This window comes from Geotrypetes seraphini, chromosome 11 (genome assembly GCF_902459505.1).
Source record: "Geotrypetes seraphini chromosome 11, aGeoSer1.1, whole genome shotgun sequence".
NCBI lineage: Eukaryota > Metazoa > Chordata > Amphibia > Gymnophiona > Dermophiidae > Geotrypetes > Geotrypetes seraphini.
The window spans coordinates 1,999,507-2,018,606 of NC_047094.1; the positions used below are offsets into that span (position 1 = coordinate 1,999,507).

General features: G+C 43.6%; 1 protein-coding gene across 7 annotated transcripts in view; it reads right to left on the bottom strand.

Annotated features, from left to right (window-relative positions):
• Positions 1-19,100, bottom strand: part of TNRC6A (trinucleotide repeat containing adaptor 6A) — a 331,359-nt gene that overhangs the window by 11,183 nt on the left and 301,076 nt on the right. For 5 of the 7 annotated variants that reach the window (XM_033914459.1, XM_033914457.1, XM_033914460.1 and 2 more), the window contains 2 exons: positions 13,339-13,446; positions 574-798 (listed from right to left, as the gene is read on the bottom strand). In XM_033914459.1, the coding sequence (XP_033770350.1) occupies positions 574-798; positions 13,339-13,446 (333 nt within the window). The remainder of the gene's footprint in view (positions 1-573; positions 799-13,338; positions 13,447-19,100) is intronic. The other 2 variants (XM_033914462.1, XM_033914456.1) reach the window with 1 other exon arrangement.

Below are 19,100 nucleotides of genomic sequence, written 5' to 3' on the forward strand. Positions count from 1 at the left end.
GAGGACAGGATGTAAAACTAATTAAATGGACACTTGGTTCAGCCCATGATCCTTGGATCAAAGAACCTGTGATCCAGGACCCCTGAGCCAGGGAAGCCTCTGACCTATGATCAAAAAGCCCTAATCTCCATCCACTCATCAGGCCATCCGCCTAATACTTTCCCCCCTGTTCTTCATGTGATGCAGTGGCGACCCTGACCAGGCAGGAAACCTGGGCGGAGCACCCCCTCCTCTGGCTGGAGCACCCTACTGTGCACAGCCATTGGCTCTGCCGGGCCTCTGCCCCAAAACAGGAAGTAAATGTCAGAGAGGGCAGAGCCGAATGCTGCATGCAGGTGGACCACAGACCCATGACCACTCCAGCGCCCCCGAGCATCCTGCACTAACCCCCCCCCCCGCCCTTGGTACACCACTGCTGTGATGTTAATGGATATGCACTCAATTACAAAATTAAGAAAGGACTTCTGAAAACAGGGACAAACTGAATCTTGTTAACAGAAAAAATAGGAGGTAAATGTGAACACTTTAATGGAGCCCCAGTGCACCACTGGGAAGCTCTATCAATGCTCTTACCTGGGGTGTACCTGCTTTCAGAGCTTCCCCATCCCCCACCAAGGCGTAGTGAGCTGCTGTCCCATGCAGATAGTGGTGACTTCTGTGCACTCAGGCCAGGGGGAGGGCGGCAAGGAGCAGAGCTGCTTTTAGTTGTCAGAGGGACTTTCCACAGCTCATGAGCCAGAGACGTGTTTGCCATGGACCCAGGAGACCACGCGGGCTTAAGTTCATTATTTCTGGCTACTGGAAGAAAGAAATTTTATGTTAGTAACACAACAGCTGTCAGTCTACATGATCTACAATTATGTGATAGGCATCACCTGGCCAAACTGTACTTTCCAGTGAATCCTGAAGTAAACAGAAGTGGAGAGACAACACGTACCTGGTACATTAGACATGTGGTTTTTAAAGTTTAATTACTAATTGCTGGGTTTTTTTTTTTCCAAAGTCTTTATTCATTTTTCATCTTACATCAAGTACACAATATTACATCAATTGTACTTATACACATCACTTGAATTTCTTTCAGTTATTATCTTAAATACATGTAATTTATTCCCTCCCCACCCACCCTTCCCACAAATATTTAAACATAAATTTTGTATAAATATTACATTCTTATCTAATGATTAAACCTTAAATAGAACTTTATGCCACCCCCCCTTCCCCATATTATAAATGTACTTTCAGTGGAAAATGGCATCTAATCATTGCAATAAGTTGTCAATGGCCCCCATATTATTTTAAAATTATTATGTTCTGAAGTGCTCTACTTGTATATATAATAATCCACCTTCACATAGAGTTCAAGCTCCTATTGCTGACCTACAAGTGTGTTCGTTCTGCTACCTCTCAATCTCTCTCCTTATCCACCTCTCAGATAACTGTTCCTCAGATAAGCCACTCTTAGCTTTATCCGTCTCCTCCACTGCCAATTCCAGACTTTGTTCTTTTCATCTAGCTGCCCCCTATGCCTGGAATAAACTACCTGTGTCTGTCCGTCAAACCCCTTCCCTTGTTTAAAAGCAGACTGAAAACCCACCTTTTTGATCTAGCCTTCAATCCTTAACCCTCCAATCCAGCCAGCTGATTAACCGTTCCCCTGTTTGTCTGTCTTGGCTGTTTAGATTGTAAGCTCTTTGGAGGAGTGACCGTCTTCTCTGTATAGTGCTGCGTATGTCTGGTAGCGCTATAGCACATAAGTATTGCCTCTGCCGAGTCCGCGCCTGCGGCGGCCCCCCAGGTCAATGACTTGCAGTGATCCATTACTCTACTACTCTTTTACTCTACAGCCTTTTGTACTGTATAGTAACCCTCTAATTGTACCCCTGGGTCAGACCAGGGGTCCAACGCGCCCAGCAGTCCGCTCCCACGGCGGCCCATCAGGTCCATAACCTGTAAGTGATCCTTTGGCTAAAACCTTACAATCCTCATTATTCTCTTATCTATACCCTTTTATGAACCTATCTCTACCTTTATCTATATCCCTCAATCCCCATATCATTCAGGAACTTGTCCAATCCCTCTTTGACTCCCCTTAATGTACTCTGTCCTATCACAGCTTCCGGAAGCGCATTCCAGGTGTCCACCACCCTCTGAGTGAAGAAAAATTTCCTAGCATTGGTTCTAAACCTGTCCCCTTTCAATTTCTCCGAGTGCCCCCTTGTTCTTGTAGTTCCCAATAGGCTGAAGAATCTGTCCCTTTCCACCTTCTCTATGCCCTTCATGATCTTGTAAGTCTCTATCATGTCTCCTCTGAGTCTCCGCTTCTCCAGGGTGAAAAGCCCCAGCCTGTCGGCGTATGAAAGGTTTTCCATACCTTTTATCATTCTTGTTGCTCTTCTCTGAACCCTCTCAAGTATCTCCTTGTCCTTCTTTAGGTACGGCGACCAACATTGGACATAGTATTCGCACCATCGTGTGATGCAGCGGCATGATAACTTCCTTCGTTCTGGTTGTAATACCCTTCTTAATAATACCCAACATTCTGTTTGCCTTCTTTGATGCTGCTGCGCATTGTGCCGTTGACTTCATTGTTGTGTCCACCAGCACACCCAAGTCTTTTTCAAAGTTACTTCCCTCTAATACTAATCCCCCCATTTGGTAGCTGAACATCGGGTTCTTTTTCCCTATATGAATGACCTTGCATTTCCCTACATTGAAGCTCATCTGCAATTTATTCGCCCACTCCTCCAGTTTGTTCAGGTCCCTTTGTAGGTCCTCACATTCTTCCACAGTTCTAACCCTGCTACATAGTTTAGTGTCATCCGCAAATTTTATAACTTCACATTTCGTCCCCGTTTCTAGGTCATTAATAAATATATTGAACAGCAGCGGTCCGAGTACCGACCCTGCGGAACTCCGCTCGTGACCCTCCTCCAGTCCGAGTAGTGGCCCTTCACTCCAACCCTTTGCTTCCTGCCTGCCAACCAGTGTTTAACCCATCTGTGTACGTTAAGCAATGGTTACCTTCCTCAGTTGGTCCCCTGACTATGGGAACCTTTATTAAAGTAAAGGGGAGGTTTTTGAATGAAAGGATATTGGAGCTGCTTACTGCTGGATAGGGGGGTGGGCACTTTCCAAAGGCATTTGGCATTAAACTAAAAGTCATGTTTTTGTTTCAAGGAATGTTTGAGGCAGATTTATTTTAAGGAGGTGGAGAGCATTAGCTTCTTACAAGAGAACACCTTTGGCTATGGCATGAAAAACTATTTCAGCATAAAAATGCCCAATTATACAGTATATTTTGCATCCAATAGAGTTAAAGATAAAACAAATGGTGTAGTTGGAGCATTTGCACACAGCATCACCGGTGATCCATTTGCACCTAACACTGAACAAGGGGAACTTTTTGGAAAGCTCAGTAAGCTCATTTGTCAAAAGGCCAAGGCTAGACTTGTACTAGGTGGACATTTCAATATGATACTCGGTGCTTCTTTAGGCTTGGATAATGGACTATGGCAAAGCAGAAAGGAGAAAACTTGGAACTTTATAGATATTTGGTGTTTCCACTATCTAGGAGACAGGGATTATATGCACCAATCTATAGTGCATGACTCTCATTCCGGAATAGACATGTTGCTATTTTGAGTCAAGAGGGGCCAACTTGAAAGAATATTTTGAATTTAATGATTTAGCAGAAATTATGCCCCCTATAATCTGGGAGTGGCTAAAAGCAGTAATTAGGGACAAAATTATAGCTTTAAAAGTCCACAAGCGCAAAGAATAGAGTCAACAACTTTATCAACTGGAATAAAGTCATAAATGTGGTAGAATATCTAACCATGAGAGGTCTCTCCAATAGATAAAATTCAGGCAGACTTGCAAGACGTGGATTCAGAAGATATTAATAAAAAAATTACAGATATTACAGCAAAATTTTTTTTTAAATAAGTAATAAAGCGAGAAGGCTTTTGTCCTACAAATTAAAAAGACAATAGATCAGAAGTACGATTCTGAAGATTAAAGATCAATAAAGGCAAGATCATATCACTCTAGGCCAGACAGAACAAGCCTTTGTACAATTTTACAAGAATCCTTGGATGGGAAAGGCCTTTGTACATTGAGACAACTGGTGGAGGAGGGAGCTTTAGTTGACTAAGAAGAGTTAGTGGAGGAATTTGGTCTTTGGCAAAGGGATGAGTTTTTCCATAAGCAAGTGGTAGACTTCTTAATAGGTAAGAGTTTGAGGAAACTCTAGCTGGAGGAGACTCCTCAAGAGAACAGCTTGGCTGGAGGGTAATTATAAAGACACGGGGGAAGCCACTGCTTGCCCTGTATCGGTAGCATGGAATATGCTACACCTTGGGTTTTGGCCAGGTACTAGTGACCTGGATTGGCCACCGTGAGAATGGGCTACTGGGCTTGATGGACCATTGGTCTGACCCAGTAAGGCTATTCTTAGGTTCTTATTTAATAAGGCCTTATTGCTTCTATTGCCACAAACTATGATACCTATCATTTCTTGGGAGGGTATACCTGGTGTACGAGTCTAAGGAGTGGGGGAAGATTTTTTTTAAATCTCCTGCAGGACTCAATTGACAGTAATAGTATATAGAAAATGGGTAGAAGATACATATGAGAGATGTAACAATTTGTGCTAGGGATACGGGTACATTTCTACATATCTAGTGGACTTGTCCCAAAGCCACAGATTTCTGGGATCAAACTATGGGACTGGTAAGAAAGATTACTGGTGAACAAGTGGAGAAATGTATGCTTTGCTGTTTGTGAAGACTGGTATACTATATTTTGACAGCGAGCCATCTGGTATTGGCTACAGCATGAAAGCAAAAAGCGATTCCTGGAAGGCTGACAGAGGAGGCAAAGCTTAATCACATATAATTACTGTATGTCCAAACTTAGAAACAGAGAAACATGATGGCAGATAAATAATATTGCTGATATTGCAATCTGTGATGTGGAAGGCATTGTTTGGAAATCTGAGGATGAGTGAACACTGGTTGTACTCGTACTAAGAGAACATACACTGCATCTACCACAACTGTGGGGTCCCATCAGAGATTTGTCTTGTTGTTGGTCATCAATCTCAGGTAATGTTGATGATACAATTTTCTCTTTGAGATTTCTATCTTGTGAATATACAACCACCAGATGTTTATCTTTAAAGCATTCATGATTCTCAAAAATATGCCAATGAGATCTGATAATGCGATTGATAGCCCTACAAAGATATGAAAAACATAGCGTGCAAACAATATCTGGAGTTTGATAGTTTCTGTCTTAAGAGTGTCCCTACTCTTCATAACAGCCTTATGAAATCCTTATACTACACATCTCTGTGGATAACCCCTAGAGTAAAATCTATTTGACGTTTCTTTTGCCTGTTCTTGAAATTCAGTGAAATCTGTACATAACCTTCTTAGTCTCAAAAACTGACTATAGAGCAAATTGTCCTTAAGCACAGGATTATGGAAGCTTGTATAATCCAAAAGAGCATTTCTATCTGACGGTTTGCAGTAGATTGTTGTAATAAAGCCACATGGACCCTTCTTAATCATGAAATCCAAAAAGCTGATTGCATGTGCATGAAAAGGTAATTTAAATGATAAATTCTGGTCTCTGCAATTCAACTAAATATGAAAACTATTAAGAACATCAGCATTGCCATGCCAAAGAATAAAAATATCATCGATGTCTCTCTTGTAAAAATAAATATTGTCTTTAAAAGGATGGTTCTTTAAAAGGATTCTCTTCAAAGTTATGCACATATAAGAAAAGAACATAAGAACATAAGAAACGCCTTCACCGGATCAGACCCTTGGTCCATCTAGTCCGGCGACCCGCACACGCAGAGGCCAAGCTATGTGCTCTCTGTTGGAGACCCTGATTTCCTGTATCCCTCGATGTGATTTGCAAGAAAGTGTACATCCAACTTGTGCTTGAATCCCAGAATGGTAGTCTCCGCCACAACCTCCTCCGGGAGAGCATTCCAAGTGTCTGTGCGAAACAGAACTTTCTGACATTTGTCCTGGACCTGCTGCCCCTCAGTTTCAATCTATGACCTCTTGTCCGTGTCGCATCTGAAAAAGTGAACAATGATGTTTCTTAGTCTATTTTGTCAAATTCTTTTAATATTTTAAAAGTCTCTATCATATCCCCTCGCAGTCTCCTCTTTTCAAGGGTGAACAGTCCTAGTTTTCCGAGGCATTCTTTGTAGCTCAATTTTTCCATACCTTTGACTAGCTTCATGGCTCGCCTCTGCACCTTCTCCAGCAGGGCTATATCTTTCTTAAGGTATGGAGATCAGTGTTGGACACAGTATTCCAAGTGTGGTCTGACCATTGCTCTATAAAGCGGCATTATGACGTCCTCGGATCTACTCGTGATGCCCTTCTTTATCTTACCCAACATCCTATTTGCTTTCTTTGCCGCTGCCGCGCATTGAGCCGATGGCTTCAGGGTCCTGTTTATCAGTACCCCCAAGTCCCTTTCTTGCTCACATTTGGCCAAGGTTACACCTAACATTCTATATTCATGTTCCTTATTTTTCCTACCCAGATGCATCACCTTGCATTTGTCTATGTTAAAATTCATCTGCCACTTTTCTGCCCATTTCTCCAGCTGGTTCAGATCCTTCTGGAGATCCTCGCAGTCCCTTTGAGAGCCAACTGCCCGACATAGTTTTGTGTCATCTGCAAACTTGATTATATTGCTCGTTGTATCTTCTTCCAGGTCATTTATAAAAATATTGAACAAGATGGGCCCAAGAACCGAGCCCTGGGGTACGCCGCTAGTTACCGTAGCCCAGTCCGAGAATTTCCCATTTACGCTTACCCTCTGCATTCTGTTTTCTAGCCACTTGCTGATCCATCTGAGTACGTCTCCTTGTATTCCATGACTTAGTAGTTTCCTCATAAGCCTTGCGTATGGGACCTTGTCGAATGCTTTCTGGAAGTCCAAGTAAATTATGTCCACCGGGTCTCCGCTGGGTTATTCCATGTCAAGTGATCAAGGGCTCCCTGCATGACCATCACGGATTTTGATAAAACTTTATGCACAAAGTCCCACATGTATCAAACGAACTTTGGTAAAGTTTTAGTTTCGCCTGTGGAATATTCGTGGAGATATAGCCATTTGTTTGACCCCATACTGCAATGACTTACAGTACGACAGTGACATTCTGACAACTTTGAGACACAATATCTCACGAGCTATGTTTCCAAAAAAACTGAAACTTAGCTACCCTGCACAACTTTTGGAGCTCTATTCAGTGCTACCAATAATAATTTTTGTCGAGCACTGAGTGAATGGCTGAATTACAGTAAACTTGGCCGAAAAAATTAGTGCTCCCAAAAAAGTTAGTTTGACATTACTTAGCTCCCACAATAATTGAGTAATAAATGCGAAATTTGGCGCATAATGTCTCAGTACAACGTTGTTTTCAAAAGTACAATTTCAACTTCCAAGCTCTTTCCATTAGTTTACAAATTAAGTGTAAAGTTGCTAATTTGTGTAAAAAGGCCAAAAATAGGGTATTTTCAGCCTGCTTTTACAGAAAAATACCTTTCAGAAACTCTTTCAAATCAGTCTCATTAGAAAGAGCATATTTCAAACCCCCTAGAAAAGTGGGCTTCATTTTTCAATGCAGGTTAACAATGCCCAAAAAAGGGGGACAAATTTGGGAGATGTCACCATGGCAACGGCCTACGTTTCAACTTACAATTATGTCACTTTTCACACTGTTTTTCCCTGTTTATTTTTACTCAAGCTTTGGGTACAATTATAGTGTTCTTAATTAATGATTATTCCTAACTAGAAATTGAGGTGATAATTTTGTTGCATGCAGATCACAAATTACAACTTATTTTCTTTTTCAGATCCACATTATTATTAATTCAGTTTAAAATGGATGCCAACGAATCGACTAATAATAATCCTTTTCTGCCAGACTGTGCCATTGGGCAAAAATTGTTGTCAAAGTGTCATGACGGCACATTTTATTCTAAAAAATGTGGGCTCATTTTTTTACATAATTTGTCAACCGATGAAAAATTGCTTATCACTCGGCGCTCTGAAGTTGAACTGATGGATAAAGACCAAATCTGCCTCCACCAGAAAGCAAAGTATCTCGACAAATACGAATTAAAGCAAACATCGTGTTGTAATCCATTTGAAAAGAAAAGTCACATTGTTCAAAGTGGATTGTTAAAAGTCGATCTTGCCATGTCTAATGATTTTAGAAAAGTGGCAAAAATAAATATCAAGCCAGGTCAGAAACTTTGCAGTAGGTGCAAAGCCCAATACGTTTCAATGAGTGAAGCTACTGCAGCATCTTCATCTTCAGACGATTTTGATATCAGCATCTCCGATGCAGTTGATCAAAGCTTGACTGCTTTAGGAACCTCTCCATTGAAAATTTGAAGGTTAGCTAGTAGAGATAAAGACGGCTATGTGATACGAAAAATTGAACGTGTGCAGAATGTGATAACCAAGAAGATTACATCTGCTGCTGGAGTTTCAGCTGAAGAAGTTGGGCCGTCTCGCCAGTCTGTAGAATGCAAGTTATGTGAAGATTACACTGACCTCATTGAAGAAATGAAAACGAAAATTGCAATATCCAACAGGTCAATGAAAGTTCAATTATTGACGATGGCCCCAAAAAGTTGGTCAATAAAGAAAACAGCAATGAAGTTTGGCGTTTCAGAGCGCATGGTCAGAACAGCCCAAAAAGTAAAGAAAGAGAAAGGCATTTGTTCTATACCTGATGCAAAAATTGGCAAGTCCCTTCCAAAAGAAATTGCAAATAGAGTTCAAGATTTTTACGAAGACGATGAATTCAGCAGAATATGTTCTGGCAAAAAAGATTGCATTTCAGTCCGCCTCAATGGTTTAAGAGTACAAAAGCAAAAGTGGCTGCTGTTGTGTAATTTAAAAGAGCTGTACATGGCGTACTGTAACAAATACGGAACTGAAATTGGTTTTTCCAAATTATGTGAGCTCAGGCCAAAGTGGTGTGTAACCGTTGGTGCATCAGGTGCACAGTCCGTGTGTGTCTGCACGATACATCAAAATGTAAAGCTCATGCTACAAGGCGCCAATGTCAAAGAGAACTACAAAGTTCTTATGGAAAAAACTGTGTGCGACCTAAATGTCAAGGACTGTATGCTACAACGATGTCAAAACTGCCCTGGTGAAGAAGCACTAACAGCATACCTGGAAGAAATATTCAAGGATTTAGATCCAGAAGAATCAATAGAATTTAAGCAATGGGTTCACGCTGACCGTGAAACATTAGAAACAAGCGTACTAACCATGGACAACTTTATTGAAAGACTTGCAAGCAAGATTTGGAAGTTGACAAGCCACCATTTCATTTCAAAACATCAAAGTGAATATTTGAAGATGTTGAAGACAGGCTTAAAAGAAACGGAAATGATCGTTTTGATGGATTTCGCTGAAAATTACTCACTGGGAAAATTCACAAGCTACGGTACATCCTTTTGTTGCATATTACCTCAATGAAGTGGGCACATTGCAAGTTGTAAACTGTTGCATTATTTCTGATCATATGCAACATGATACGATATCTGTACATGTGTTTATTCAAAAGTTGATCGAATTTTTGGTAACTCAAACAAACATTACCAAAATATACTACTTCAGTGACGGCTCAGCTGCACAATATAAAAACTACAAGAACTTTGTGAATTTGTGCAATCACAGAAATGATTTCAACATTGAGGCTGAATGGAATTTTTTTGGAACTAGCCACGGAAAATCACCCTGCGATGGAGTTGGTGGAACAACTAAACGACTGGCTGCCCGGGCTAGCCTCCAAAGACCATCAACGGATCAAATATTGACGCCAAAGGATCTATTTAACTTTTGTGACCAAAATATACACGGAGTTAAATACATTTATGTTCCAAACGAAGAAATTGAAGAAAGCAAAAAGTTTCAAGAAGAAAGATGGCATGAAAGCAGCACAGTAGCCGGTACCAGAGAGCACCACCAATTTGTTCCAGTCGACTCAAACTCGGTTCGTGTCAGCAAAGTTTCAAATGACACAATAAATTTTGTTGCCAAAATTTCTGATACTGCCATTCCAAATTTGAAAGTGTCCGAAATCTTTCCTGGTTGCTACGTTGCCTGTACTTACGATAATCAATGGTGGATAGGCAACGTTGCTGAAGTCTCAATTGAACAAAATGATGCATTGATAAAATTTATGCATCCTCACGGTCCAGCTCATTCGTTTTATTGGCCAGAAAGGCAAGACGTTTGTTGGGTTCCAGAGCAACACCTCATCTGCATGCTTTGTGCCCCTTCAGTTACATCATCCGGCCGCCAATATCAATTTCCAGAAACTGCATTGAAGAAAGTGGCTCAAAAATTTAACAGAATGTTATAAAGATTGCTGGCAGTTAAAATCAAAGTGGACTTCACTTCGGCTTGGGAACCATATAAGATACCCAATTTAGGCTTGGGAACCTAGGATAAGACACCCTAATCATTGGCTTTGGAACCAGAAAGATACCAACAAAAGGCTTTAGAACCTTGACAAAGAAACCAAATGCGAGGCTTGGGAACCTGGACGAAGTGGCCCACCCGTGGCTGGTATTGCACAGCTATCGGGCGTGACCCCTATGGCGATGGGCGATGAAAATCAGGGGAGGGAAATTTCGAAGCGACTCCAGAAAGTACTTCTTCACCGAGAGAGTGGTGGATCATTGGAATAGACTCCCATTGCAGGTGATTAAGGCCAGCAGCGTGACGGATTTTAAGAGGAAATGGGATATTCACATGGGATTTCTAGGGGAGTGAACTCTGGGGGGCGGATAATTGGAATGGGCAGACTTGGTGGGCTATAGCCCTTTTCTGCTGTCTTTTTCTATGTTTCTAACTACTCATGAAAGATCAGCAGAGTCCACAAAGAGAAGTACTAAACATTCCACAGGCATAGAGTTCCAGAACAAGGCAGAAAAACCCACAATTCGCACATCAACAACGCTTCTTCTGTGAAAATTATTAAGAGGAGGAAAATGCCTCAGACCCCCCCCTCCGCCAAACCGAGAAACTCAGGTTGAAAACAGGTGGAGTTTTACAGGGTGTAATAAAGTCAGTGGCATAAAAAACCTCCTCAATAATATTTCAATAAAGAAAAGCTTTGTGCAATGCAAGTGGGATATACTCTGCCTTGTATCAGGACCCCTATGATCTGAAAATGATTTGAAAAGCCAAATTCTATTGAGTAAACAGAAAGACACCGCACACTGGAACAGTGGTCATCGACTTGGCAGCTATGCTTTAATGCTAAAAAATGTAAAGTAATGCACCTGGGTAAGAGAAATCCATGCAGAACTTACACACTAAATGGTGAGACCTTGGCTAGGACCACGGCGGAACGTGATTTAGGGGGTGATCATTAGTGATGACATGAAGGCTGCCAATCAAGTGGAGAAGGCTTCCTCCAAGGCAAGGCAAATGATGGGTTGTATCCGTAGGGGTTTTGTCAGCAGGAGACCTGAAGTGATAATGCCACTGTACAGATCCATGGTGAGACCTCATTTGGAGTATTATGTTCAATTCTGGAGACCACACTACCGGAAAGATGTGCGGCGAATTGAGTCGGTTCAGCGAATGGCCACCAGGATGGTCTCGGGGCTCAGGGATCGCACGTATGAAGAAAGGCTAAATAAATTGCAGCTGTACTTACTAGAGGAACGAAGAGAGAGGGGGGACATGATTGAGACGTTCAAATATGTTACGGGCCGTATCGAGGTGGAAGATGATATCTTCTGTCCTATAGGTCCTTCGACCACCAGAGGGCATCCGCTGAAAATCAGGGGAGGGAAATTTTGTGGTGATTCCAGGAAATACTTCTTCACAGAAAGGGTGGTCGATCATTGGAACAGTTTACCTCTGCAGGTGATTGAGGCCAGCAGCGTGTCAGATTTTAAGAGAAAATGGGACATTCATGTGGGATCTCTAAGGGAGTAAAGTTAGGGGGGTGGGTCATTAGAGTGGGCAGACTTGATGGGCTATAGCCCTTTTCTGCCGTCATATTCTATGTTTCTATCGACGGTGGCCAGCATTTCGCTAATTATAAGCTGCCTCAGGATGTGAAGTCACAGTCAATCCTGCAAAACACAAAGTTATATATGATCAAATACTTAACGTTTGAAGGATAGCTGCTCAAACCTCTCAATGAAATGGACCGGACACTTTTCAACGTACTCTCAAATCAACTCCTCGATCAAACATGGTGGTTCCCCAAACACAAAGAGTGGATTATGCCCCGCCTATTTAAATCCCATTGGTTGTGGTCACATGGGACAGAGATAGAACAGGATTGGATAAAATCCTACATGTTGAAACCTCTCCCGAAAGTCCTAACCCATCCCCCACACGCACCACACTACCACTGCTGTCAATCACAATGCATGATGCCATTCAGTTCTAGAGTTTAACCCTTTAGGTTCCTCAGTTTCCAAAGCACAAATCCAAAAAAGTTCTCTTTGTAAAAGCAGACGCTGGCGATTATGATGGTTTGTAGGAATATAATCTATTGCACAACACCGCAGGTCTTCAAAAACATGATTAAACTCCAGACAACGAGCAAGAGTGAACTTCAAATTCTACTGCTTACTTTACAAGGCTATCAACGGAGAAAGCCCAACTTAATGGAATAACAGACTAAATCAATCCTCCTCAATCAGACACAGAAGAACACATTCACTATTCTATTACCCACCATCCAAATATGTCAAATGAAAAAAACTTTGACAACCTAATAGCCTCCAAAGCAGCTAAGTTGGACAAACAACTCACCACTCTGTTATCTTCATCCACAGATTACAAAACCTTCAAGAAAGAAATTAAAACCATACACTTCAAAAAACACGTTAAACCTATCCAGCACAACAATCCTAACCCAACATCCAACACTCTATAAATCCTTAGTACTCTCTAATTTTTTTCTAATTACCAAACATTATCTAATACCCATAATTATCCCTTAAAATTTTATCTCATCGTTTATTCTATTACTTTAAAGTTGAAATGTAATTCTTGTTTTTAGTTTGGATGTAATCCGCCTTGAATCGCAAGGTAATGGCGGAATGGAAATCACTAATGTAATGTAATATTCAAATCTGTTAAAATTAGCACATAAGTAATAATTATGCATTAAAGTTTGCAGAAAGATGAGTTTATGCTTATAACATGTAAAGGTTACATCAGTTAGTGTTGAAACAGTTTGGCCAGGTGTGCCTAAACATTTGCATGCAAATGTATGTAGGAGTGCAGAGGCAGTTGTACCAGGTGTGCTTTGTGCTGTACTGCTGAAGGAGACATTATAGTTGGAGGCACGGATGGAAGGCCAGGCACTAGTTGAAGGCAGCGTGGTGTTCAAAGACGAGGATGACCCTGTGTAAACAAAACAAAAAAACAATAAGCAAAAAAGCCTTGTGATTACAATAAGTGAAATCTTGAGGCAAATATCCAAACTCAGAAAAGTCTACCTTGCAACTTCATTATATAGTATAGTGAGTCAGAGAGCATATTGTGATCTCACCTCCACAGGTTAAACCATGTCCAAAATAGGCCAGTGTAAGAGACCTTTAAAGGGAGAAAAAAAGGTGAGGGAGGGAAACATTCAAGAGTATATTTAATCCACAGCAACCTCCTGGGAATTGCACCTTTCTTCAGTAGCTGAAAATATATGATCTGATACACAGTGCAAGTACTTTAACTAGTACACAGATGAATATGTGCACATACAGCACACAAGGAAAAATGTCTTACCTGCCAATTTTCTTGATTCATAGCAGGCCAGTTCAAAGTAGAGTTTTGCTGTTCTAGCAGCAGATGGAGACAGACTACATGGCGAAATCTAGAACTGTCAAAACAGCAGTCAGAGATGCCAAACTTCGGATGGAAGAGAAACTAGCAAAGGATATCAAAAAAGGGGTTAAATCCTTTTTCAGGTATATTAGTGACAGAAAAAGGAACACAGATGGGATAGTGCGCCTTAGGAAACCTGACGGTAAATATGTAGAATCGGACTCCGACAGCTGAACTACTCAATGAATACTTCTGCTCAGTGTTTACCTGCGAGGTGCCGGGATCCGGTCCACAGCTTAAGGCAAGGGAGAGCTCAAATGCCCCGTTCCGGAATTTTGAATTTACCACCGGCAGCGTCTACCAAGAACTATCAAGGCTCAAAGTGAACAAAGCCATGGGACCGTATAAACTACATCCCAGAGTACTTAGGGAGTTGAGAGATGTCCTTGCGGAACCATTAGCTACGCTCTTCAATCTTTCCCTGAGTACAGGAAGAGTCACATTGGACTGGAAAACAGCTAACGTCATTCTGCTGCACAAAAAGGGATGCAGGACAGAGGCTCAAAATTACAGACCGGTAAGTCTCACATCGATAGTGTGTAAACTTATGGAAACGTTGATTAAACACAAATTAGATACGATCCTGAACGATGAAAGACTAAGGGATCCCCACCAACATGAATTTACAAAGGGAAGGTCCTGCCAATCCAATCTAATCCGTTTCTTTGATTTGGTAATGACAAAAGCTAGATATGTGAGAGTCCCTGGATGTCGTGTACTTGGACTTTAGTAAGGCTTTTGACAGTGTCCCACACCGTAGGTTATTGAACAAGATGAGTTCATTGGGATTAGGGGAATCATTGACAGCATGGGTTAAAGACTGGTTCAGCGGCAGACTTCAGAGGGTGGTGGTAAATGGTACTCCCTCCGAAACGTCGGAAATGATCAGTGGAGTGCCGCAGGGCTCAGTCTTGGGTCCCATCCTATTTAATATCTTTGTACAGGACCTGCCTCATGGACTTCGAGGTAAAATTGCATTATTTGCCGACGACGCTAAACTGTGCAACATAGTAGGCAAAAGCACAATGCCCGACAGTATGACGCAAGACCTACTCTTACTGGAACAATGGTCCGCAACTTGGCAACTGAGTTTTAATGCCAAAAAATGTAAGATTGTGCACCATGGCAGCAGAAATCCATGCAGTAATTACACTCTGAATGGTGAGACCTTAACAAGAACTGCTGCAGAACAGGACCTAGGAGTAATCATTAATTGAAGATATGAAGACTGCCAATCAAGTAGAGAAAGCTTCATCCAAGGCTAGGCAAATGCTGGGATGCATCCGAAGAAGTTTTGTCAGCCGGAAGCCCGAAGTTGTAATGCCGTTGTACAGGTCCATGGTGAGACCTCATCTGGAATATTGTGTTCAATTTTGGAGGCCACATTATCAAAAGGATGTGCTGAGAGTGGAGTCGGTTCAGCGAATGGCCACCAGGATGGTCTCAGGACTCAAGGATCTCCCATATGAAGAACGTCTAGGTAAGTTGCAACTATACTCTCTCGAGGAACGCAGAGAGACGGGAGATATGATAGAGATGTTCAAATATGTTACTGGCTATACTGAGGTAGAAGATATCTTTTTCCTTATAGGACCTACGACAACAAGAGGGCATCCGTTGAAACTCAAGGGTGGGAGATTTCATAGCAACACTAGGAAGTATTTCTTCACCGAAAGGGTGGTTGATCGTTTGAATGATCTTCCCCTTCAGGTAATTGAGGCACGCAACGTGCTCGATTTTAAGAAAAAATGGGATAAACATGTTGGTTCACTTTGAGGAAGTGCTTAGGGGGGAGGGTCCTTAGAGTGGGCAGACTTGTTGGGCCAGTGGCCCTTTTCTGCCGTCATATTCCATGTTTCTTTGCCCTACGTAAGACACTGTGTAGCTCTAAACATCCCAGTATATTCTCTAAAAGCATATGCAGACAATTCCTCCTTCGATATTAACCAAAGGCCGTGAGGAGAGAGAACTACATATTCCACATGACAACCCAGGAAAAAAAGCCCCTAAACAAATAAGGAGCAAGGAGAAATTAGGTTCTTACCTGCTAATTTTCTTTTTGTTAGCTTGTAGACTGGTATACCGTATTTTCACGCAGATAACGCGCACCCGTGTAAAACGCGCACACGGGTATAGCGCGCAGAAACCACAATTTTATGTACAAAAACTTTTGTATACCGCGCTCACGGGTATACCGCGCATGCAGCCCGACTGTCCTTTCGCCCGCCCCGACTCTCCTCTGGCCACCCCGACTCTCCTTTCGCCCTCCCCGACTCTCCGTGCGCTGTCTCGACTATCCGTTCACCCTCCCTGACTTTCCGTGCACTGCCCCGCCTCTCCGTGCGCTGTCCCGACTCTCCGTTCACCCTCCCTGACTTTCCGTGCACTGCCCCGACTCTCCGTGCGCTGTCCCGACTCGGTCGGGTTGGGCCCATGTGCCTCAGGCCGCGCCCCCAGGTGGGACCTAAGGCTCCAGGGCCTATTCTGATTGGCCCATGCGCCTTAGGCCCCACCAGTAGGCGGAGCTTTGGGACGGATGGGCCAATCCGGCCTCATTCCGTCGTTGGCTGCCTGCCGGACAGGCGGGTTTGGCTCCCGTCTGTCCGGCCAACTACCAAAGGTACGGGGAAGGGGGGTGGGGGTGTCGTGGGGGTCGCGGGTCGGCTGGGGGGGCGGTCGGAGGTTCTTGGGGGGGGGCGGGCGTTGGAGGGAGGGGGGTTTGCGTCGAGGGCAGGAGGGCCTGGGATCCCTCCTGCCCGTAATGTAGTGCGGGGTGGGGGTAGGGGGTCGCCGTGGCCAGGAGGGTTTGGGCTCCCTCCTGGCCCGATATTGTCGGGGAGTTGGGGAGTCGGCCGGGCAAGAGGGCTTGGGCTCCCTCTTGCTCCGATCGTGGATGCGGGTGCGGGTGGGAGCGCGTGCGAGCGGTCCTGCTGGGGGGGTGAATCGGGCGTCGGGCGGGGTAGGAACTATGTAAAAAAAATTTTGTATACCGCGCTCACGCGTATAACGCGCGAGGGGTATGCGCGGTAGGTAAAAACGCATATAACGCGCGCATTATATGCGTGAAAATACGGTAGTCCTTATGAATGGGTTATATGCCTTACTGCTACCAGCAGGTAGAGACTGAGCACAAAGTTGTATATCAGGCTAGAATCTGCTTAGTAACTCAGTCTGCCAAATAGCCAAGCAGAACCTAGGAAAGACTTTAACTGAAAACAGTATAACACACTCCGAACAGGAGTGGAAAAAACAACAAATACTTATAACCTACTGTTGGAACATGTGTAGAACTTAATCCTGGTATAGAAAACATCCCCACAGCTCACCAACTAAGCCAGCTGAGCCATAGCCACTGTTCTTACTTCTCCCCGGCCATAGAAAATTCTAGAACCTGAAAAAAAAAACAACAAAATCTGCACACGAGCAAAACAAAAACCCGCAATCACCGCACAAAGACAGACAGGGTGGGGGACTATACCAGTCTACAAGCTAACAGAAAGAAAATTAGCAGGTAAGGTAATTTCTCCTTCTGTATTGCTTGGTAGACTGGTATAGATCTTAAGAATGGGACGTACCAAAGCAGCACCCATTAAGGGTGGGAACCCCGCAGGGCCGACACCAGAATACGTTCACCAAATACCGTGTCCCGACACGCTTAACCATTCACACGGTAGTATCTTACAAAGGAATGCAGAGAAGACCAAACTGCAGCCTTGTAAATATCCACTGGAGGCACTAGAGAAGACTAAGCCCAAGAAGCTGCCTGACCCTAGTGGAATGAGCCTTGAGAAATTCTGGAAAAGACTTTTTTTTCAGAAGATAAGTGGAAGCAATAGTCTCCTTGATCCAGCGCACAATAGTAGTCAAGAAGCGCCATCCCCCTGACGAGGACCTGCTAGGAGAACAAAGAGATAATCTGATTTCCGGATCTCCTGGGACCTCTGCACATAAGAGCGAAGGACCCGACTGACATCCAACTTGCGCAACTGTCTCTGCTCGGAAGAGCCCTCCCGGCTACCCAACACCGGGAGGACCACTACCTGATTGACTTTAAAAGGAGAAACTACCTTTGGCAGAAAGGAAGGAACAGGCCTCAAGACAACCCGCTCCCTAGAAGCTCCAAGAAGAGAACCCTACAAGAGAAAGCCTGTAGCTCAGAAACACGTCTAGCTGAAGTAATGGCCACCAAGAAGACCACTTTAAGAGTAAGGTCCTTCAAAAAATAGTTGCCCAATGGTTCAAAAGGTAGGCGCACTAGAACAGACAGAACCAGATTCAGATCCCAAGATGGAACAGAGGGCCAGACGGGAAGCCTAAGCAATTTGGTTGCCCGCAAGAAGTGAATCACATCAGGAATGGTAGTCAAAAATGTTGACCTTTCAAGAACCCACGAAAGGCTGACAAGGCTGCAAGCTGAACCTGGAGAGAAGACCAAGTCAGTCCCCTGTCCAGGCCATCCTGCAAGAACTCTAAGATGTTAGGCATGGAAGAAAAGAGTCCACTCCTAGTGCATCACACCACTCCTCAAAGATGCCAAACCCTCACATAAGCCCATGAGGTGGACAGCCTCCCGGACCCCAAGAGCATTGAGATCACTTTATCTAGATACCCCTTCTTACCTAGGCAACCCTTTCAAGAGCCAAGCCATAAGACAGAGGGGACCCAGATCAAACATTGGAATGGGGCCCTGAGTCAGAAGGTCGTCCAAGAGAGGAAAAAGATCTGCCACCAGATGCCTCACCAGATCCATGTACCATAGTCATTGAGGCCAATCTGGAGCCACCAGAACCACAAGGCCCAGATGGCGAATTATGCGGAGAAGAACTCTGCCCACTAATGACCACGGAGGTAACACATACAATAGAACAGCCCCTCCGGTGGCCATGATTGAACCAGAGCATCCAGGCCCTCGGCCTGACTGTCTCTGCGACGATTGAAGAAGCGGGGTGTTTTGGCATTGATACTTCAGGCCATCAGGTCCATGAGGGGTTGACCCCAAGACTGCACCATCGACTGAAAAGGCACCGGGCTGAGACACCACTCTCCGAGATCTAGCACGTGACGACTGAGGAAGTCCGCTTGAACATTCTCCACTCCGGCTATGTGGGAAGCTGATATTTTTTGAAGGTGCGACTCCGCCCAGACTATGAGCAGAGTTGCCTCCTGTGCCAAAGTGC